The following is a 23,633-nucleotide window of genomic DNA, read 5'->3' as shown; positions in this document are numbered from 1 at the left end:
TTATTAAAGTGAACATGTTAGTACTGTTATACTCCATACATTTATTGTAGTTAGCTTTTCTAATTCCAGAAAAAAAACTTCCACAAAATAAAGATTATTTTCCAGATGAAATTTTAACCTTAAGGGATGGTGCTCTCCTTTTCACTATTTGTAATATTTTTTTAGAGATATTTGTCACTTGTGTCAGTAGTGGTGAAAAAATTGCTGAACTGGTGTTGTAATTTATCAAACATTTGAGGTGCTGAACTTTGTGTTTGGATTTGCTAGGCTCAGCACTTAAAGTGTTAATAAAAATTTATTCATTGTGATATGACTTTTAGCATGGTACTCAGAGATTGAGAAAAAATGTATTCCCAACTATAGAATTGATTTATTTAACCTCTGTTAACAAAATTGTCATGTCAGATTTTGAATCACATTAGATTCTGGGATAGAGAACAGAAAAATAATTGGATTGTATTCACAACAAATCTGGTATTTCTATATTAATTTAGAGCCATTACCTTACAACTTTTTTATGTACCACACATAGTTTGCTTGTGTACCTACAGCTTGAATGTTGTTGAACATGAAGCGCAAATAAATTATGATTAATTTAAAAAGTGTGATTTTTCTTGAAATATTTAAATTTGCAAAGGTGCAACAGTGAGGTCAAAATGGTATTATAAAAATGTTAACGGTAGAGTTTGCATCACAAATAACTCGCTTTCCTGTAAAGATTGACACAAGTCCAGCAATTGAGACTTAAAAACAAATTTGCATGTCAATTTTTTTTTATTTATTAAAAATGCTTTCATGATAGCAGTTTGTATACACAAATACATAATCAATAAAAATGTTTATACATGAACATTGTATATTTACACATAAATTTTAATTTGCCATAAAAGATAAACTTTAACAAGAACATGTAAATAAGACATAAATGAGTGCTTAAAATGTACACAATTTTGATAAAAATTTCAGTTCAAAACATCTTTATTATTTACATTATAAACATCTTGAAAATAATTTTACTGAAGTTTTTTTTAAAACAAGCTAAATTTGCATTGCATTATTTTCCTCTCTAAACCACCTTCTCTAAGAGATAAAAACATGTAAAACTGTAAATAGATGTAAAGATTTTCAAATCAAATAAAAACATCACAGTTTGAAAAAAACTGGGAAAGTTTTCAGGCTATCAGTATCACCAGGTTGTGCGAATCTACCTAGATCAATTGAACTTAGATACAGCTTAACAATATAACTATCTTATAAACTTTAGATTAATACTAAACAATATTAGGAACTTGAGGATCCTCCTGGTTTAATTTCAGCTTCCATTTCTGTTTTTTTACTGCTGGTTTTATCATCTACCTCTGTCAAGTTCTCTGTGACATTTCCATTGGTTAACTTCCTTTTTCCACCATCTTGTTTCTGCTTCCAGACCAGACTTTTCTTTATTTCTAAGCCAATTGCTCTTCCCATTGGTGGAGGCACAGCATTGCCAATCTAGGGAGGTAACAAATTAAAATATATCAACTTGGATAAAGTTTTGAATATTGTAATTAATGCCAATAAAATAATTATGGTGGGTAAAATGACACTTATTTTAGTAAGGTTTATTTAATCAAATGCAATACATCCTAAGTATCAGTATTATTAAAATTCTAAAAAATAATGCATCAAAACAATTTATTTTCCCAAAAGGGATCACTGTTAGGGTATGAATTAGGGTTGGTCCAACTTAACTTTAATATATTCTATAGACTATTATTTCCCTACTTCTATGATCTCATGAGATGGTTACATTACTTGTCTTTACATTTTTGCCACTCATGTCTGACATTGTCCTGGCCAATGTTTCCTGCATTAATAATTTCAGTATTGATTCTCTCACCTCCACACTATGTTATATGTAAACAAAATATGACTTGACCAAAAGTGGCAAAAACTTAAAGCCAAGTAATGTAGCCTCATGAAGTAGAGAAATGGTTCGTAGAATGTATTAAACCTGGTCAGATTTTTATTAGTTTTACTGTACCTGTCTGTGTTTGTCCAAAATGTTGCCAAAGAATCTGTACGAGTCAGGGAACCCTTGAGACCTGGCACACTCTCTAACACTGACAACACGATGCTGCTCTGGGTGAAGAACTCGACCCTGAAAATATTTAAAAAACTAGCATCTTATTTTCTTTACAAAAAATATTTATTTACCATACAGAAAAAAAACTTAAATTATCATTTATTTATTTAACATAAACTAAAATATTTTATTTTCTTTCTCAAAAAAAATTTTTTTTTACAATTTTTTTAAGTTGTAATTTTTTTTAAAAATAATTAAAGACAGTTTATAAACGAGATGAAAAGAAAGCCAACCTGCTTCCCCATGGGTTCTGGGTTGGTCACTGTCGTACTGAAGAAGCCGTCCCAATCCAGCCGGCCATACAACCCAGCCCAGTGGTTGTGCCTGTTCCCTGTGTGGGGGAGACACCAGGGTATCAACGTGTTGAACTGGCGGTCAAGGGGGTCACATGCACCTCCTGCTGCACAGCTGCACACGCCTCTACGCTGACCATTTGATCCTTTGCCGTTGCGCTTGTCAGGGTGTGTGTAAAGTCTGCAAGTTATTAATTTTAAAATAAAATACTTGAAAAAACATGAACTATTTTAAAAATAACATTAGTTGTTAAATATTAAACATGCTATGATCGTGCGGAGGCATGATAGTTAACTCCAGAAGTCCAGAGTTTGGACCAACACAGTGTAGATGTGGCTCGTTAACTGGGGAAAACAACCCATCCAGGAGAGAAAACTCCAAAATCAAACAACTGCTGCCTTGCAGATTGTTCTTGGATGGATAAAAGGTATGAAAGCACATCCAGATACAAAAGCAGGTTGAAGTCAAAGTCAACAAGTTGGATATATAAGTTATACTTAAGTATGATGGTGGGAATTCCCTCGAGATTAAGAACAAAGTAGAAAATGATAGAATTCTTACAATTTTTTAGCCTTGTTGCCATCAGAAAGCCGAAGTTCAAGGTTAGGCAGATCCCTCCAGTCAGAGCCAGGGGTCAGGGGGATATTCATCATCCGAGCTGCCACCAGCGGGCTCATCTCCTTACAGATGTGATCTCTCAGCACAGTCTGGTGCTGGCTGCCTCGGATCAGACGCTGGAAGTGGGTTTGGGCATCACCTACGGCAGAATTTTTAAAAAAATTAATTCAACTTTTGATTTTCTTTTTTGAATAAAACATTGTAGACATCCTCACAAAATTATTTGCTTCCATTAATTTTAAGGAAATTCTGAAGTACTAAAAAACAATACATCCATCACATGTTTAAGCTCCACAAAAATTGAAACCAAGCCAAAGTAAAGAGAAAACAACAAAGTAAAATAACATAAAGAACTGGATTTGTATACGAGTGTCATTGTGCAACTATTTGCCATAGATTCAGCTCACTGCAAAGATGTAGAGAGTTCTTTATGTATATGAATTTATGGGTATATAAATTTAATGTGGTATAATCATTAAAAAAAAAACATGCAATCCAGTGTGCTAACTTTGTTATCAAAATCTTGAGAAAATTTGCTCCTGATGAACCCAAAATACACCAATTCACCCATAATTTAAGTCAGTTTACCTTTGTAAGAAATTTCTTCTGTTTTGGCACCGTTCTTAATTTCAGGTAAATCGGACATGGCGTCTCGTACTGTTATTGTTCTGTATGGTGTTGAGGTCATGTTCTTGATGTTTGAATAAAACTATAGGATAAAGAATTTCACACTTTAATTAAACATTTAGAAAAATCTTCCTGTCATACACATTCATATTGTTGTTTAAATTACTATGGCAGCAAATTAAACTAAAATCAACAAAAACTTCATCTTTGTGTTAAAAAAAGTGTATTGCTTCAACTGGATTTTAAGAATATGGGGGGGGGGGGGGGGTGTTTATGTAAGGAGGACATTAGCAACAGCAATACAATTTTAATACCAAATTCTTTCTTAGGCATCTGCTAAGATCCTTCATAAAATTTTTAGAAACATGATATAGAATATTTACTTTATTACTATAGAATTTCTCCTGTACAAAATTTAAATACATTTTAATAAGTTTGAGGAAAAAAAAAAAAATGTTTGTGTAACTTAAAAAAAAAAGTGATTTACTTTCTTGTCGTCCACCATAACTGACAGCTGCATAGCTCGAGGTGCGAAGATGTGCATAGGCTCTGGGTAGAGAGGTAGCTTTTCCCCAGGGGCGGCTGCTAAAATAATAGCCCTCCTCCTGGTCTGTGCCACGCCATAGCTCCCTGCCTGAAGGACTCCAAAAGTACACTGATAACCCATACGCAACAAGCTGCGCAGCGTCAGCTTCAGCACCATACTGCGCTTGTATGAAACAAAGTTGCGCACATTTTCCAGCAGGAAAAATCTGGGTCTGTAGTAGTCGCAGTAGCTGAGGTAGGAGGCAATCAGTGAGTTCTTGAACTTGGAATACTCCCTGGAGTTGAATCTGTTCATGCCACTAAAGCCCTGGCATGGTGGGCCTCCGCATAGCAACTCAACATCACCTACAAAATATTACAGCATTCATTGAATAGATGACTAAATAACGGAACATTAATTATAAACAAGCATAAACTTCAATGAATGAAATGTGTCTGATCCTCAATGCAGCAGTTTACTCGCTGATGAATGGATTTAAAATAAAAAAATAAAAGTAAAATAAAATATTTGAAATAAATTGTATTGACATTAGTGGTTGTTCAACTCACCCTTTTGAGGTAATTTTTGTCCCAGTTCATCAGTTTTGTCCCCTTGCATAACTCTCTGGAGTAGGAGGTTACAGTCGTCAGTGAACACTGTACATTTGGGGTTGTTGAGGCGGAAAGCTTGGGCAGCGGGCTGCTCTTTCTCTATAGCCCAAAGACTTTCTGCCATGCCGGCTTGGTGGAAGCCCTCAGACAACCCTAGTCAACAATGTCTAAAATTAGCACCAAAATGCACCAAAATTTAACTAATGCACTTTAGACAACAATAATCCTTGGCCTGTTTTGTTTGCCTATACCTAGGTACTAATCATCTTAAAACACTGGATTGATAAGTTTTCATAATTCTAATTACTTAAAACTTACATGGATAAAACATTTTAGTTCTCTTTCAAACTAAAAATGATCTCAATACAGTTATTAGTTAGTAATAAATAAATCAACTATAAGTTGATAGTCAACAATTTACTTAACATAAAATTCAGCCGTAAAAGTAATACATAAATCAACTTACAGTTGATAATCAACAATTTACTTTAAAATAAAATCAAGTCTAAAAGTAAGCTTACCTCCACAACCAGCAAAAACATCCAACGTACGGAGTCTGTACATGTCAAAAATTTCTTCTACATTATCAACCTGTGTTTCTTCCTTCATACTTGATTTCCCTTTCCCCTTTCCTTTCCCTTTTCCCTAATACATAAGACCAAGCATTAGAACAGCAAGCAATCATCACTTCCTATAAACATTAAAATTTGTATTAACAAAATAAAGTTATATTTTCTGATCAGCTTACTAAAATTAAAATTTCATATTTAGGCATTGAAAACATTCACTTCTTTATTTTACTGGTTTAAACAAGAACATTGAAGTTACCTTTCCTTTGCTTCCCATCAGTCTCACTTTTGCAGGCGGCTCCTCAAACTCCCGCGTATCTGCGTTGTAAGCCTCGTTAAAATAAAACCTGTCAGGCGCAGCCATAAAATAAGAGTCGACAGACTCCTGCAGGTTGTCTTGGTACATGACCGTACACTTGCCACAGACCACGGAGCTGTCTACACTAGCCTGCTCCTCACTCCAGTACAGTTTATTCAAGTCCATGTGGTACACCGCTTGCTGCCCTTTATGTGTGTTCTCTATTCTAATAAAAACAAATTTTTCCACAATAGCTTTACAGAACATCATCAACAGGAGTAACACATTAAATTTTACAGTCATCAGAAACTAAGAAAGAAGTTTTCAAAAAAATTGTTCCCAGTTTATTTTTTTTTTAAATATGAGTTAACAGCATTTTTTTTAAATTAATAAAAAATGTTTTTTAAACAAGCCTTTATATAATTAAGTACAAAAAAAAAATTAAATGTAATCACCAAGCTAGAAATGCACACATTAACCCTACTAGATCTACTTGTAATATAAATATCTCCCAAACAATGGGTCTACCTTACTAGCTACATAATATGAAAATTTTCCTATTTTAATACTTAAAATTATTTATAATGAATTAAATTGAAAAGATTATAGATAACTTTACTGGGAAAGCTTGAAATGGGATCATGTTCTTTAGAACAAGTTAAAAAAATTAGCAATGCACTGTGTGATTAGAAATGCTAACCTGTAAAATTTATTGACTTTCAACTTGATTTCCTTCAAGTTTGGTGTTTGTTTCCCTGCACTCTTCCGGGCTGAAATTTGAATGATTCTGGCAACACGGAATGGCTCTGGACATTGGTCATTGGAACCCTTGACATACTCAGATTTCCTGTAGGCCTCTGGGTATATATCCTCATCAATCTGTAGATCATTTAGGTAATGCAAAGGTCAAAGGTTGCATTTAAATATTTACATGTTAGGTAGCAACTTATGAAAACTAGTCACTACTAACAATTTAAAAAACACAGAATTTGTCAGTGGTTAAGCACTTGACCTCTAACTCAAAGGTTAAGTCAGAATAATAAACCATAGGATGTCACTGATAGTGTAAGTAATGTTAAATCACCACAGTAATTTCCCATAAATTTTTATATCTAACTTCTAAGTTATGGTATGTGTGGAACACTTCACTGAAATTTTTTATAGTACTAATGGCTTTTGAGTCCTGCGCTGATCTATGTAAAAAAACTAATACAATTTTGTATTCAGTCTCCACCTGTAATGGAGCACACCTCAAACCAGTGTAGCAAACTTGAGATATTTACATTTTTTGACTTGGGTTGCTTGGCTGCCATCTTGGGATGTTTGATCTGGAAGCCGTAAGCTTCAGGGTCCAGGTAGCAACAGTCTCCGACCTGATACACCTGACCATCTAGCCGCAGCTTGTTGTAGTATAAGTGACCTGTTGCTGCATTCTCCACCTGAGAAAATGTTCAACATTGAGAGAGCTGGAACATGTCGTAAGGGAAATGGAGCAGAGACCAAGGAGAAACATAAAGGAAAGATATTGGGAAAATGTGGGATGGCAAAGCCTAGCAGTAGAGTGCTAGACTGCTGACCCAAAACTCTCAAGTTCAAATCTGAGGTTCAAGTCACTAGAACATCTCTGAGTCCACCCAGCTCTGATGGGTACCCAACTCATGTTAGGGAAAGTAAAAGCGGCTGGTCATAGTGCTGACATTATCCCTTCATATAGGTCACAGAAACACAAAAACGCTGCTTCACTTGCCCCATGGACCATCAAGTTCAAAAAGGGAATTTTACTATTGAGAAAATGGAGCTAACAAAAAGACCAAGGAGAAACAAAGTATTTGCAAAGGTATTGGTTAACGTTTTCCCCAATAATATTACAGATCTTGTAAAACCTCAGATGGCCAATTCAAAACGTATCATGGAGGTTTCTTCTTGTTGGTATAGTTGTTGGGAGGAAGGGGGTCAAGGGTTAGGCTTGAGCCTATGGTCATGTTAGCCCAAAAATCATGAATGTGGTTTTTTTATGCCAGCTGTATAAAAATGTCAAGAGTCCACCAAATGTAGGTAACTAAGCAGACAGGGTAAAAACATGGCTGGGCATAGTACTGGCTACACATTCCCTTCATCTGATAAAGTCAAAATAAAAAATAAACTACTTCCTGATTTGCCTTCAGGTCTGAGAAGGTACTTCAGCTATGATTAGAGTTAGTGAAGTGATAAAAAAGCTTAAGATTAGTGGCAAGTTCGCTAAATGTTGACCAAAGTACCAGGAGCATAGAAAATATACAAGCACCAACTGACCTCAACCTGCTCAAGCAGACTTGTGTCCATCAGCGCCCTCTTCTCTTCTGCTCTGCGGCAGCTGACGCAGAAATTCTCAGTGCTACAGTTTTTCTCTACACTTGGAGGGTCTTCAAACCGACCCAGCTCTGGGTCATAAAACTTTTGATAGAAAAATGTCTTCCCATCATCCTCTTTGATAACATTATCTTCGTCAGGGTTTTCAATTCCACCTTTCATACTCCAGTCATCAGGGATCGTCTTGTAAATTACCTATAACGTAAAAAAAAAAAAAGAATAACTGTACTTAATGTGATGATTGGTAATGTGATATATAACCTCTCTAGTCTAATATTTTCACATTCAAGATTTTCAAATTCATTCAGATCTGAAAGATAATTTAGTAAAGAAGGCAGGACATTGTGATAACCAAACAAATATCAGGAGTGGCCCTAGGAACAAACTGCTTTACTCAAGACTACCAAGATATTAATAGTAAGGACTATTTTTAGCATTTAAAAAAGCCATTATACAAATTCATTATATTATATTATCATTTATTTCATTTTATCTTTCACTTTTTATTCAGGTTTAAAAGGTTTGAACTATTTCATTTAAATATCTATATTTAACTCTTAAAAGCAAGCTTAGTGATCTACCATAGAAAAAGATTTCAAAGAATTGTTATAAACACAATATTACAAAACAGATCAGTAACTTACCGTAACTTTATCATGTACAGTAATCAATTCATTATCATCGCATTCATCAACCATAAAGAGCTCGAGGGGGTCCGAGGCCTCCCCCAGCACAGTCTCACAGCCCCTGTAGTACCAGTGGACATGCGCCTGCTTGCCAGAGCTGTCCTCAAACAGATACTGTATCTTAGCGATGTAGTACGGCTGTGCTGGGTCAGCTGGTGATATGGACACAAAGTCACCTGCTGTGATCTGGAGATTAAAAAACAGATTCAGAAACATTGGTCTAGACAGAGAAATAAATGATAATATGCATCAAACATTTTTAGATCCAGAAACATTGGTCTAGGCAGAGAAATATATGACGATAATATGCATACATTTTTTAGATTCAGAAACATTGGTCTAGGCAGAGAAATAAATGATAATATGCATAAATTTTTTAGATCCAGAAAATAATGGTCTAGGCAGAGAAATAAATGATGACAAAATGCATAAAAATTTTTTAAATAATTTCTTAAGCTCTAAAGTGTCAAGACTAATTTCAGCAATGTTGCAGTTGAAATGTTTTATACATTCTATGTAACAGTTTTAGATTTGGCTATTCAATTATTTAAGAGAATATAAGTTGGCTTGGTATGGAATGATAAACTAAAATCTAGCCCTAATCTAACCCTTAATCCTGTGACTTTTGGATCTTACTTTCAGCAAATATTTTTATGATCCATAACACAATAGCTTCAACAGACACAAAAAAAAAGATATTCGTTTTACTCAAACTATTTTCCCATATGTTGCATGAATTCTTCTCTGTGTTCAACTGAATATAAAATAATAATTTGTATGCTACCATCAAACCTTATAAATGTCTCTTCTTCTCCCCCCCCCTCCCCCATATCCCATGATGAGAATATCTGGTCACAAGTTAATATGAAAAAGTGAAGAAAAAGTGAAAAAAAAGAAAAAAAACTCACTTCAAAATCATTTATTCTAGCCTTAGAGTAGAACTTCTTCCCTTCTTCACAGACAGCACTGCCCACCCATGAGACCTTGGTCTTGGAGTTTTTAGCTGCCTTGTGCTTGATAACTGCTGCTGCTTTTTCTTCTAGTGTCTCATTTTCAGCTTCTTCCTCAATGTCATCCTCTTCTGCTGACTTGATTGCCATATTTGGGCATCTGAGCACACACAAATACTGAGTCAAAGCCCAAGTCATTCTTTGTGACAGGTTATAAGATGTAACAATAGGAGCTAAACAGAGAGCTTGAGAATGAGAAAAAGGAAGGAAGAACTTTACTCTCATTGTGTTGATTAAGAGTTTTCACTTCTAGAAAAATAAAATCTTTTTACCTTCTCTCTTTACAAGCTTGTTTTGCTCGACCAGTTCCTCCAAATTTGGTCATGTCTTTACAGGCCACACATTTCCCACAGTCAGATTGTTGACAGACCTACAGACATTTCAAAATCAGTTTAACCTACAGACATTTCAATATCAGTTTAACCTACAGACATTTCAAAATTAGTTTAACCTACAGACATTTCAAAATCAGTTTAACCTACAGATGATTAGTTAAAACCACAAAGTCAGTTAAACCTAAATTAAAAAAAAAACAGAATACATACAATCATTGAAATATTAGATCAACTAACATTTGAAACAAAATCAGTTGAATATATAATCACTTAAAATTCACTTAAATCTTGAAACTCCAAATAAAAGCTTTAAAAAATGAAAAGGTTTTTCCCATAAAAACTTACTTCACAAATGCCACACCGCTGGCGCTTAGATTTGGCTGCTTCCTCATCTGTTATCTGCCCTTGGAATATAGAATCAAATATTCCTCGAACTAAAGGTGTCACTGTGGCTTTTGAATGTGTAGGTTTCTCTTTCTTAGCTTTTACTTTTCCAACATCTTTTCTTAGTTGTCTCCTGTGATAAGATATATTTTAATTGTACAAAAATCACATAAAGCTGTCTATTTAGCAACACTTACAAATTGTGTTAAATAAACTGGTAAGCAACCATATAATATTAGTTTCAATATTTAAGGCTATCAATCCATAAGTTTTCAATTTGAAACTGAACTTGAGGCTGACCTTTTGCCCAGGGTGACACCAGCAAGTTTTATAAGAGCCCTCATACAGGGTGTTGTAATCAAGAGGAAATCCTCTTCATCCGCAGCATCATCAAAACTCTGAACCTGGTCCACAACAAACTGGGCGTGGCGGAGCAGGGAATCTTCAGAGAAACTCTTCAAGCCTGCAGGGGGGACTGTGGTCTAAATACAGAGAAAAGTGAAAGTTTAATTGTATACAGAAAAAACCTTAAGTCTGCAGGGGGGGACTGTGGTCTAAATACAGAGAAAAGTGGAAAGTTTAATTTTAAACATTGCGAGATTCTTTTTTACATTGATGTAAGTTTATTAGTAAAGATGAAATAATTCCTGGAACACAGGTTGACTATTATACACTCTTCTGTTGACGTACTTAAAAGTAAAAAAAATAGATTTCAAAATCCTGGCCAGACCATTTTAATCCTTAACACTAGGCTAGTAATCACCTGAATGACTGCATGCTGATTATACATACATTCTAAATTTGAGCCTTGGAAAATTTGACTTAATGCACGTATAATGAAATATATTTAAGTTAAGTAATTAAATGGAACAGTTTTTTTTTAGTTCCAATACAATCAACCAATAGGGGATAATCATGTTCACACTACATAAAGGTTAAGGTTGAACAGAATGTCAAAATGTTCATGTTAAACAAATTGTCACAAAATGGATAGAACAGCTAACCTGAATTTTGTTAAGTAAATCCTCGTATGAAGCCTCTTGGTTGTTCATCAAAAACTCAATCACTGTTTTTGACATATGAACTTTGACCTTCATTTGTTCAATAAATGGGGCATACGCCTCGCTGGGCTGCATCAGGATGTACTCTCCAAATGCTGTAGAGAATCCAATCAGAGCGTTCTCTCCACCATCAAAGCCTGAGACAAACCACTCATTGATGGGACCCATGTTCCTACACGGCACACCACCTGAGGATCAAAGATAAAATAAAATATCAAAACGTACAGGATATAATTGGTCGATAAAAATCTATGTAGAAAAAGCTTGCGGTAACAACTACTAAATACTCAACATCTATTTCTCATTTACACAAAGATTTATCACCTTGAAAACTAATTTTTAAATATTAAGGCATATTTTATTGTTGCATTGTTTAGTTTTAACAAGTGTATTAAATCTTTTAGCTCTTACTCTACTAAATTTAATATAACATTTCAGCTGAATAATGAACAGATTTCACCAGGAATAACTTACTAGGACCTAAATATTAAAACATGTATACATTATAAGTTAATACTGGAGCTTAAATACATTATAAGTAGCCACAAATATACTGGAGCTAAAATACATTACATATAAGCATGTTACCTTCTGGGCTAGCATCCTCTTCAAAAATTGGCTTGAGTACTCCACTAAAAAACAGGTATTTATTCCTCTCAATCAAGCCGGTATCGAACGCACACAAGTGTGTGTTCTTGTCGTAGACGCTGAAAGCAAAAGTTTTTAAATTTGAAATGCTTTTAAAATCTAACATAAGATGAAACCGAAAGGCTGTAGGGTTAGAGGGAATACAATTATTTAGCGCAAAATGCAACTGTTGCATTTGAAACTTTATATAGCTAGAAAATCAATATTGACAAATATATATAATAAAACTTGTCTTGAACTGATTGAGATAAAGTTTTAAATTGTTAGCCTATAAGGGGTCGGCGTGGTCGAGTCGGTAAAGCTCATGGTTGCTAAACCGAAAAGTCTCGAGTTCGAACCCTCGGGCAGATGAGGCTCGTTAGCTGGGTACAGCCACTCTTCTAGGAGAGACAACTCCAAAATTAAACATCTGCTGCCTTGTAGTTTGTTCTTGGTTGGACAAAGGCTATGGAAGCAAATCCAAAAAGAAAAGCAGGCTGAAATCGGAGTCAATGGCCTCAATGGCGCATAACCAGTTGACACGTAACGCTTAATTGTGTTGGAGGCGTGGTCGAGTCGGCAAAAAGCTCATGGTTGATAAATTCGAACAAAGTCTCGAGTTCAAACCCACTGGCAGATAAATCTCGATCCCCTCCAACACTAATAATTAAGAACGAAGAAGAAGAAGAAGTTAGTCTATATTAATATTTTTAACTTTACTTTGTATAAAGCATGATTTAAAACCCCTAAAGTTACAAACTTTTAAAATTTGGTGAGCCAGTAGGACAAGTTAAAGCTACCTAAAGTTGGTGATCTTATGCTGAGGCCTGTCATCTGTCATCTTGTCGTAATCTTCATTTCCAGTATACAGTGACAACTTTGGATCAGTTAGTGCTATCAACTCTTCAACCTGAATTCAGAAGGAAAGAAATGTCAACAGAAAGTGTAAATGGAAAAAAAAAATCTGTGTTTATTTCACTTTCACAGTAAAAATGATGAATTTTTAAAAAATCTTACAATCAAAATTTTAGGCAAAATTATTTTTTCAATCAAAAAGTACTCATTTTTGTTTCAATCCAATTTTTCATTAACATACAAATACTTACCGCTTCGTCAGGGTCACCAGGAAAAAGCTTTAATTCAGGGTCATCCAGATATTTTAGACATTCATTACACTGCAGGGGAGCAGGTTTGAGAGGAACTATATCCACCTTTCTTACACTTCTGCTGAAATCATTTGGAGATCATTGTACAAATGATGTTTGCTATTATTATAATGATGACTTTTATCAAGTTTATGATTTAATTTTACATGGCGATGATAAACATTGAAAATTTATTTCATTTCATATCTAGAAACAAGACTAGTGGGAAGTAGTTTTTGTTGGTCAAATATCTTTAATTGTTACCTTTCTTTTTTGTTTTTGTCATTTTCCTCTAAAAGTTTTATTCTCTTAGGGCTATTTGCAGTGTCTCCATCCACTTCATCAACTTCCTCATCAGATTTATTTTGGTCATCATCAGCTTTCTTTTCAGGCTTTGACCTGCGGATGTAAAGTAAAAAATATAATCGCAGTTGAAAATTTCACAAATATTCTAAAAATGCTGTTTTACTTTTATTTCAACATATGCCTATTATTACATATATGTATTGACAATTAGTGATTATGGAGATGTCTGTACAAAAGTGTGTAGACACAGAGAGATTGTGTGTGTGAGTGGCCTCCCCTTGGAAGTGTGTGTGAGCATGGTAAACAAGTGTGTGAACGAGGGAGTGTAGGCAGTGTGGTGTAGGGTCAACTCAGTGTAGCTATTCAATGTCAATGTTTCTTCTTGTAGTTGAAAATTATACTTCAATATTACAAATTCACTTTGTGGATTGTGTTCTTTATTAATGTTACACCTGGCCTCAAACGAGCCAAAAATAATTAGAAAGCAGAGTGTAACAGTGATGTTTAACATAAAGCAGTTTTAAACAAAATTGTATTACATACTTGGAGCCGAACATTGCAAGAATGGATGGTTGATTTTCTGGAACTTTTTTGTTGCTAAGGCGCCTGGAGGATCTTGAAGGTGCTAAACAAGTTTAAATATGACAGGTTTGATTTACAAGACTTTCTGGGTAGCAAAAAAAAGTAATATAAAAATAATTTGTATTCTAAAACTATTTCTTTTAAATAAGGTGTAACTTTAACAATGTACTAATCTGCCATTACTCTTTATAACTACTCACGTTTCTCTTCTTTAACAGACACTGGTGATGTCCCCTCTTTTGAAGGTCTTCCCCTTCTAGTAGAGTTTCCATTTGAAAGCCTTGCACTCTTGGGTTTTTTAGACGGAGGTGAATCTTCATCGTCTTGACATGTAATACTTTCCTCTGCGTCCTTGACTAGTTTAGTTACTTCATTGTTATTTTCTTTCTCATTTGTTTCTTGCATTGGAGATTCATCCATTGGTTTTACCTGTGTAGAATAAAAGTTTGTTCAAGTTATGTTTGATGGCTCCATTATAGCTCTAGAGTCTAATATATAATTGGATGATTGTGTGTTGGAATTAGTTCCACTTCTGGTTATCAGAGATAGGTGAAAAGTTGATACAGAACTACAAATTTGATATAATACGTATATATGAAATTTCATCAACCTAGCTGTAACGGTACTCAAGTTACCCACACAAAATTGCTAAACTATGATTTTCCGACTCAGGGAGGTGTAAAACGACCAGATTTGTAAAAAAATTTTGAGCAATTACAATATTTCCTCATATGATATATATGAGAAAGTAAAAATTGGAGGTATAACTAGCCAACCAGTTAAGTGTTATCACTTTTAAATAGTTTACTATGTGTTTAGTAGTTTACTATGTGCTTAAACAGATTACTAAGTGTTAAAAAGTTCACTATTTTAACTGTACCTCTGTAGTCTCTTCAGCTGCTATTTTTTGTGCACTGTCTGTTTCAGGTTTTGGGTTAAATGCAAACTGAGACAGCGTCTTGCTGACAGATGACCCACTTTGTGAGGAGCTGTCAGATGACCTAGTTTTTGAGCAGCCACTAGATGACCCACTTGGTGACAGAGCCTTGCCGCCAGATGACCCACTTTGTGAGGAGCTGTCAGATGACCTAGTTTTTGAGCAGCCACTAGATGACCCACTTGGCGACAGAGCCTTGCTGCCAGATGACCCATTTAGTAAGGCGCTACCAGCTGTTCCAGCAGGCTTTAATGACGCAGTGTCGCTCAGCACATCACAGTGACCATTTGTGCCATTGCATTTGTTCAGTGTGTTCTTGAGAAATCCTTCAATAATTTCTTCCAGTTTTTTGTAGTAGCCTTTCTGTTGACAAAGTATAGTTTTGCTTTTTGTACTTAACTTTTTAAAGATTATGACAAATATAAAATTATTTAATTGTCTGACAACAAAATTCTACGAGGTTCTAGTTTATGTACTTTCTTATAGTTGTTAACAGGTATATAAAAAAAAATCTTAAACTAGGTTTACTAGAGGGTGCTAAAATACAGATATTTTCTAATCCGTAAAACCAATCAGAAGAAACAAACTATAAAAATTACTTCTGTAATATCAGCTTCTTTCAACTCCTTGGCAAGATCTTCCATTTGTCTTTTAATAGCATCTGGTAAAAAATTATCCAATAGGCTGCATTTTTTTTTCCAGTAACCCTGTTGAAAAATGTATGGACTTTATTAACTTTAACAAATCAATAGGAAGGTTTACAACAGCTTTAAAAACATAGCAGCAACACTCATCCAGATACAAATTATACTACAGATACAGCCATAAAAGGCAAAGTGGGTAAAATAGAGTAAGTACCAACCCTAGCTCCCGTAGCAAAGAACTAGTTTAAATATTGTCTTGTGTATCTAAGATACCCTGGAGCAATTACGAAAAACTTTAAGTTAAAAAATATTACATATTATTTTCTTTGTCATCTGGCTTAAAAGTTACTCATTTGAAGAAGTAAATTCTACAATATTCACCTTCAAAGTGATGTCTCCTTCCTTAAATTCTTGCTCTATTAAACTCAACCTGAGAGAAAAATTGTGTAAATTAGCAACAAAATAATCAGAACTAAAGTAAAAGTATAAAGTTGAAACATAACTGAAGGAGCAAAAATCTTGTCTGTTGGCATTCTAAGTTCTTTATTAAAAAAACTAAAGATGAATAAAGACTGTGAACTGTGCTGTTGTTATAAGCAACTACCAACTTAGCGACAGGACTAATTGATTATGACCTGACAAATTATCAGATTATCAATTATATTATCTTTAGAAATTATTAATAAGCTAATTACAAACACCCTGTATGATGCTATGGTAGTTTAAATTTTAAATGATACATTTTACTATTAAAGAAACAGCTTTACTGTTTAAACACCACCCTCCCCCCTTCTTGAATTGAGTAAACTTTTAATGGGAATTAGTAAATTTTAAAGAAATGTGGTTTGAAGAACAGGAAAAAAAATTCACCGTGGTATTGACCTAGAATGACGTGGCACGAGGGGATAGTTTTTCCCCTGAAAGAACAAGGCAATCAAATATTTATGAAGATCGAGCACTGTGTTGTCATGGTGCAGACTATAACGAGTGATATTTGGATCTATGGTATATGGCCTGACCTATTTAAATTAGATTGTTTATATCATTGTTATGAGTTTATATTTAACTCTATGTAACAAACCAGCTGGTTAATTGAGGGGCTTGTTCTACTAAGGATACAAAGGGTAAACTAAAAAAATATCGACAGAAAGAGCCTATTTAGTTCAGCAAAACGTATCAAAATCACTCCTCATGCATGACTGGGATCGTTGATCTATATGTACTCTCATGGTTTGACATGTGCTGCTTACGCATTTAAACATGTCAAAATGGTCTTTTTTTAAAAATAAATTCTTTTTCTGGCCCATTTTGAAAACATGTTAAAATTGCAAACTACAAAGAGAACAGAGGGGCTCTTTTGGCATATTTCAGCTCCAAAAGTGCTGTATATAGATCTAGATTAGGTGACGTGACATCAACCAAAATGAGGAAGATGCAGCATTTAATTGGGCATTTGGTTAGCAGCTGACACTATCTATGGAACAGTACACTCGACTGTAGGCATTTTGATGAAAATTTCATAATGATTTTTTAATTTAAAAATCTATCAATAATAGCTAGCACACTAGTAAACTAAGCCAATGTGGCATATTTTAACTTTCTGTCATTATTACTGAAAAAATTCCACAAAGTCAGGCCAGCCTGTGGCACCCTCCACTGAACTTGACTGAAGGAAAAAGTATTTGACCTGTGACCTTCAGTAAAACAAAATTTACTTTTTTTCTTCTTTTTTTTTATTAAACATGTGCTTAATCTTACCCAATAAGTAATAAAAATTTGACAATTAATTTTAATTACTGTTCTAAAGTGAGATAAACAGCTTAATAATCACGTGTTTTCTTGAGGGGGTGTGACCCGGGTGTGACACATCTGATTGACATCACATTGTAACTTTATATTTCTGTGTTTTATGACTATATTTGCTCACAATCAGCATGCTATGCTTTTAAAATTGATAAAGGGTAAGTATACCAAGTTACAAAACCTGAAACGCGTAAACATTCTATTTTTAGGTGTGACATAAAAAACAGTCATAAATCTAGCCAAATGATTGGATTCTTGCGCGGAACACATTTCCCACGCCTCGTGTTCACCAAAAAAGATTATAATAAAATCGCATTATTATTTGTACGGACCTTATCTCTTACCGCCCATAAATTATTACCAGTTAACTGTAGGCCCAATATGTGTTAAATTAGTACTTTAAAGTTTATGAGGAACATAAGCTGGTTTACAAGGACAAGTGATATTTCAGAGTTATTTGATTTAAAAGACAAGAATACATAGAGCTATTTTCACTTACGCGCCGCTTGCGAGACAAACAAAGAAATTAGGTCAAAAGTACATCTGGGAATTCTTAAATATTAAATAACAGACTGAAATAGAAACGGATAGTTCCGTTTTCTAAAATTAACGATGGCATCATAATCAATAGTTTCATCCCTCCACCGTTTAGTGAAAGCGAAACTGGTCGCCAATTTAATAAGCGCCTGAGCCGTGAGATGCCACAAAAATGACAAACCCAGAAGCGTTGAATCGAACGGCCTACTCAACTGTGACTCTAGGGATGCAGGCCTATACCAACTACTTAAGTAGAGTCTTCAGGTAAAACTCCATTTTAGCGTATTTTATTTCTCCGCTGCTTGTTTACCTCCAGTTGAGCGTATTTTATTATAACAACCGAAACACACCAAACATCAAGAAAACACTATTTATTTATTTGTATTGTATTTTTGTTTTAACAAATGAATAAAAAAAACAAAGAGACTGACTTTGAAATTTTGATAATTACTTTTGTTAAAACTTGAGAAAAATCCAAATTTAGAATATTGAGTGTGCAATGTTCGTGTGTCAGAATTTTCATGGCAATGGGTGAAGTACGTAAACGTAACTCACAATTGCAAGGCGGTTAAGTTTGTATTGTTACAAGTATCTCCCAGCCATGATACTATAGGCCTAAATAAACATGAATGAACTTCTAATGACCCCAAAACTGAGGCCAACACAATTTCAAACAGCTATTGCCCGAGCTATGACGTATGCTGATAATTAAAGTCAATGTGAACTCACGGTGAACCTGCGCCTGTGTAAGGATTTTTCTCCCGCTGACGATCACACGATATTTAATTGGAACAGTTCTGATGCTTTTTTATGTTTTTTTACCTTTTCTAATAAAAAAATCGCATTCATAAAAAAAAATAAGTAGATCTGTGTTTTCCTAACGTTTTTGTGTGTTTCGGTGGTAATCTATCGTTTTGGGTACGTAAAATCGCCCGCGACTTGTAATGTGAAAACCAGGTGAATCCTTAAATTTTAATAATTATTTCACATTTTGAGGAGGATTTATGTTTTTTAAAATACAAAAATGTTTCCTTGCTTCATTTATGTACCTGTTTTTAAACAATTGAATTAAAACTTTTCCGTAATAAATGAAGACTAGCGATGTTTCCAACAGATGCAACCATGCTCATTTACTATAGCAGCCATCTTGTTTAAGTTTTATTTTTATAAGCTTTTAGCGCCAGATTCAGGGGGAAGCCACTCTATTTTACAAATGGCTGCTGCTTATATAGCAAATCTTGCTCTCAGACACTGCTGTTTAAAGTTAATTTCTGGCCTATATCGTCACATTTAGCCATTGATTTAGGTTTATTATTCATTTATCTATAATATTTGACACAAACATATGACAATATACTTTAGGTTGAATTATGGATTTTTTTAAATAAAATATTCTGTTATTTTAAATACACCATTAACTTCCTTACCCCTTAAGAGAACATTTGACACCACATTTAAATATCTAGCTTACTCGGTTGACGAGAAAAGAGAGAATTTGAAAATTAATCAAAAATGGAAAATGAATGACAAAACAGCGTTCCTGGTCCTCGACCGGCATAACATGACGTCGTCGACCTGTGTACACGAGCTTTTAATTCCCGCCATGGTAATTGCGTCAGCTTAGGTAATTTACTCACCGGAAAATAACAAAAAGTAACTGGTTGATTTGATAATAAAACTAGATCTAGTTATTTTATTATTTATTAAATTCTAATCTACATGTTATTCATACCATTTTATGCAATAATGAACACCTGCATAAATCAAATGACCATAATAAATATTTTTATTTCAAATTCTAATTTTAAATAATAAATATGCTTAAAATGATATTATAGTTTATAAATACAAATACATTTTATTTTACACTCAATTCACATTATATTGAGTCAACAGTGTGGCAGCTGAGGTTCATACATGGTATTAGTGTCTTTTTTTTTTTTTACATTACATTTTTTTTTCATCTTGAAAACATGACGTATGTGATTTTTTTTTAAAATAAAATCTCCAAACATCGTCACTCGCGTGATTGCTTGCTTGCGTTTACTATCCTATTGATGAAAAATCCCACCACGGTCGCGGGGTCACCGTGACTTCAGCAGGCCTATAGTACACGTCATAGAATGAACACGTGTACACGAGATGGTCGGTGTCTTCACTTCTCTCCCCCCCCTTCTTCAAGCAAATTGAAAAACAGACCTACTTTCCTACTTCTGATCATTTTTTTAAAAGTTCGGTAATTTTTTTTTTTTTTTAAAGTTCTCATATCAGGCATGCTAGATTATTTTTTTAACTAGATCTACATCTAGCTTAAAAAATAAAATAAATAAACGCTTAAAATGCCCATAAACAGATTATTTAGCGCCAAAAAAAAAAGGCCGCTGAACGAGCATTTTTTAAAATACGCAGCAATGAAAATTGAAAAAGGCTAACGGCCGATCAATAAGTCTAAAAATCGCCCGTAATTAGGCCTAGCTCTGAAAAAGGCCACTGAACGAGCTTCACTAATTATATAAACGAATAGGCCACGCAGCGCTGACGAGGTTAACCACCGGTCACGAATGCAGCAACTGTCTGCCCACAGTGAAAAAAAAATCAATATACTAATAAAATTACTAATACAATAATAATGTCCATAATTTTACTTTTTCCGCACATGCTACAATTGAATTATAATTAAAATACTAGACTTAACAGTTCATTCCGCAAAAAACTAGATCTAGTTGTTTCTGTCTGGCAACTAGCGTAACAATGATGCAACGTTACTAAAAATAGCAGAGAGAAATTGTCGCATGGTTACTTACGGGGTAATTGGATTTTTGGTAAAAATCATCCATAATACTGTAAATATACATGGTAAATATCTCAATTATATATTAATCTACTGTTATACGGGCCGTTTTCCCCGTTATACGGTCGTTTTTGGCCGCGGTTCAGTTTATACGGAGAGTGCTCCACTAGAAATCCTCTCATTATTTACAACTACAATTCTAGCGATTTTTTCTGGCATTCTAAGGCATATTATCCATTTTATTAGCATCTTGTGTTAAAATAATGATAAGAATTTGCGAGATTAACAGTTTTTTCATATGTCGTGGATTGGACCCTAAAATAAACGTAAAAACCGTCAGAAAACGACGCGTGACGTTTCAGGGTCAGAGGTCAATCCAGCCGCTATCTAAGCAATGAGGCGGCCTAATATACTTCTATTAAAGCCTTGACAATGTGGTAACATTTTCGTACATTAATAGCCGCGGGCGATTTTACGTACCCAAAACGATAGATTACCGTTTCGGTTGTGTTTATTTATAATAAAATACGCTCAACTGGAGGTGAACGTCAAGCGGTGAATAAAATACGCTAAAACGAGTTTTACCGAGTCTTCATTAGTCTAGAAGTCTAGATCAAGAACTCAAGAAGAATCTATTCTAGATCTAGCTGTTGTAGATCTAAAGATCTAGATTTTAGACCTAGATCTAGATCTTATTCTAGACTAGACTAGATCTGGACTGGAGGAAAGTTTAAAAAAAAAAACGATCTAGGCGCCCAGTTGTTATTGTTATTTAATTTAATAATAAGACAAACTCACTTTTCAGCACAGTCGGCATCTATGACAGGATTCAATACAGGGTTAAGGTCCTCAGTTTTAAGCATTTTAATAAATATACCACCTTTTAGAAAACGAAAACTCCAACTCAAAGCTTAGATTGTGACAGCAAATTGAATGAAAGAATTAATCAACAAAACTTCCCGCGATTTTAGCGGAAGTAATCCCTTTAACCTTTTAGACTAGTAAAAAAGTGGCAATAAAGTGTGTGACGCATTATAAATTCGGTTAAATGTTTTATAATTATGTCTGTATAGTAGTAATAATACGGATATTCTGGTGTTAAAATTATGAAAATACGTAGGCCATTAATTAAACTTAAATTATATTTTAAAATGTGTGAATTCACTATGAATTTAATTGCATTCCCCCATTCAGTGACTCTCCCTAGGTGGGGGAGGGAGGGGAAGGGGAGGAAATACATGTAATTATCTCTATTAGTCTATGCTCCTATAACTTTTGGTAAATTACTTTCATTTAATTAAATTAAGTTAAATTAAATAGTTATTGGGTTAAAAACTGCATTAACATCTGGTAAATTTACAAAATCTTGGAACAAATGTGCCCTACCTATAAAGTAGCTTACATATAAATCAACAATGGGTAATGAAATGAGATGCCATATTCCTTATTAATATTATAGGCCTAGTTTATTTTCTGTACTGTGCCCAAGCGATTGCCAATTTTGAAAACTTGCATTGAATGTTTCTGACTGGTTTAACCTACAGATATAGGCCAAGTGTTTCTTATTCTATAGCTACAGGGCATCTAAATCCAAACCCTATCACTCAAGTGTCTGTAAAAACAAATGTGTTTCCCACAAAAATGATAAGGCTTTTAAACACTGGTTTTGTCTTAAAAAAACATAAGTTACATATAAGCTTCCCTGTTCCTCCATTTCACTCTTTAGTCTTTGTCACCCAAGTTTGGTACCTAACTCAAGTTAAGGAAAGTAAAGGCAGCTGGGCATAATGCTGACTTATTAATCATGGATCACAGAAACAGGTGAACTCTACGTCATTTGTCCCATGGACCGTCTTGTATAAAAAGGGCACTATATTTTAAAATCTTGTATAAGGTTATGCCTGTATTATTAGAGATCCATAAACTTAACAAATTATAGTTCATTTTAAACCATCCATCCCACCTATCAATGTAGTCCTATCAAAGCTTATTCTGTAATCAAGTCTAAGATGTTTCCATAATAAATACTTCAATAAATCCACTTGTAAAAAGTTGTGTCTGTAACTTGTAAACATAGCAGATCATTCCAAACAACATTCTGTGCTTCCATCTTGCTCATGTGGTAACCAAGCAACCATTAAAATAAACAAACAAACCATCTTTTCTGAATCATAGATATTTTTTATTAAAGGGATAACAATAAATGAATGAATATATATGTATCCTGTAACTCAAGCAAACACAATAGTAAATGCAAGAAGTTGTATTGCTGAGATAGTTATAGAAGCATTAAAATAGCATCATATAGGAAACCAGTCTCGTTGCTTGAACTAAAATATGGTGAGACACTGGAGGAATGAGATTCTTGATTTAAAATTGCAGACATTGTTTCTGGTTTGTTCTCAGGCTTCCATCTTTTAACCATGTGTTAAGTTTGTTCAATAGGTGATTTTCTTTTGTTAGATCAATTATTACTATAAAAATATAAAATGTTTTTTCCTATTTCTCATATGATAAAAAACATGGAATTTATAGTTTCATAGGCTACCAATGCCAAACAATGTATGTTTGTAAAACAAATACACAAAAAAATACTTAACTATCAAAAGTGTATCTATGACAATCTCATTCCCTCTCTTTATAAAAAACAGATGGATAAAAAAATATTATGCCTTTTCATGATTATAAAAAGACGCCATTTATAAGGATAAAGCTGTTTGTATCACATGGTGTTCAATACAAGTAAAAGTAGAATTGGTATAAAAATT

General features: G+C 34.1%; 2 protein-coding genes across 3 annotated transcripts; both read right to left on the bottom strand.

Annotated features, from left to right (window-relative positions):
• Positions 1-819: 819 nt before the first annotated feature.
• On the bottom strand, positions 820-15,203 carry LOC131930873 (DNA (cytosine-5)-methyltransferase PliMCI). Of its 2 annotated transcripts, none has more exons than XM_059287537.1 (25): positions 15,034-15,203; positions 14,354-14,582; positions 14,115-14,196; positions 13,530-13,664; positions 13,227-13,347; positions 12,921-13,030; positions 12,082-12,200; positions 11,437-11,681; positions 10,733-10,914; positions 10,394-10,565; positions 9,986-10,083; positions 9,612-9,813; positions 8,662-8,889; positions 7,961-8,212; positions 6,952-7,107; positions 6,369-6,547; positions 5,630-5,894; positions 5,323-5,446; positions 4,760-4,954; positions 4,152-4,555; positions 3,626-3,746; positions 2,981-3,176; positions 2,359-2,599; positions 2,024-2,140; positions 820-1,491 (listed from the first exon to the last, which is right to left on the bottom strand). In XM_059287537.1, exons 2-25 carry the CDS (start codon positions 14,571-14,573, stop codon positions 1,282-1,284), a joined length of 4,374 nt encoding a protein of 1,457 aa, XP_059143520.1. In that variant the 5' UTR covers positions 14,574-14,582; positions 15,034-15,203; the 3' UTR covers positions 820-1,281. The 2 variants fall into 2 exon arrangements, with proteins under 2 accessions (XP_059143520.1, XP_059143521.1); XM_059287538.1 differs by having other exon boundaries at positions 13,227-13,344.
• LOC131930869 (secreted protein C-like) lies at positions 15,019-21,804 on the bottom strand. The gene is made up of 4 exons (XM_059287531.1): positions 21,664-21,804; positions 16,116-16,164; positions 15,690-15,797; positions 15,019-15,453 (listed from the first exon to the last, which is right to left on the bottom strand). Exons 1-4 carry the CDS (start codon positions 21,726-21,728, stop codon positions 15,019-15,021), a joined length of 657 nt encoding a protein of 218 aa, XP_059143514.1. The 5' UTR covers positions 21,729-21,804.
• Positions 21,805-23,633: the final 1,829 nt, after the last annotated feature.

Source organism: Physella acuta, unplaced genomic scaffold, assembly GCF_028476545.2.
Source record: "Physella acuta isolate Inbredline_101_S28 unplaced genomic scaffold, ASM2847654v3 ptg001863l, whole genome shotgun sequence".
NCBI classification, from domain to species: Eukaryota; Metazoa; Mollusca; class Gastropoda; family Physidae; genus Physella; species Physella acuta.
The sequence above is the reverse complement of the archived record's forward strand: the minus strand, read 5'-3'. Positions and strand labels throughout refer to the sequence as shown.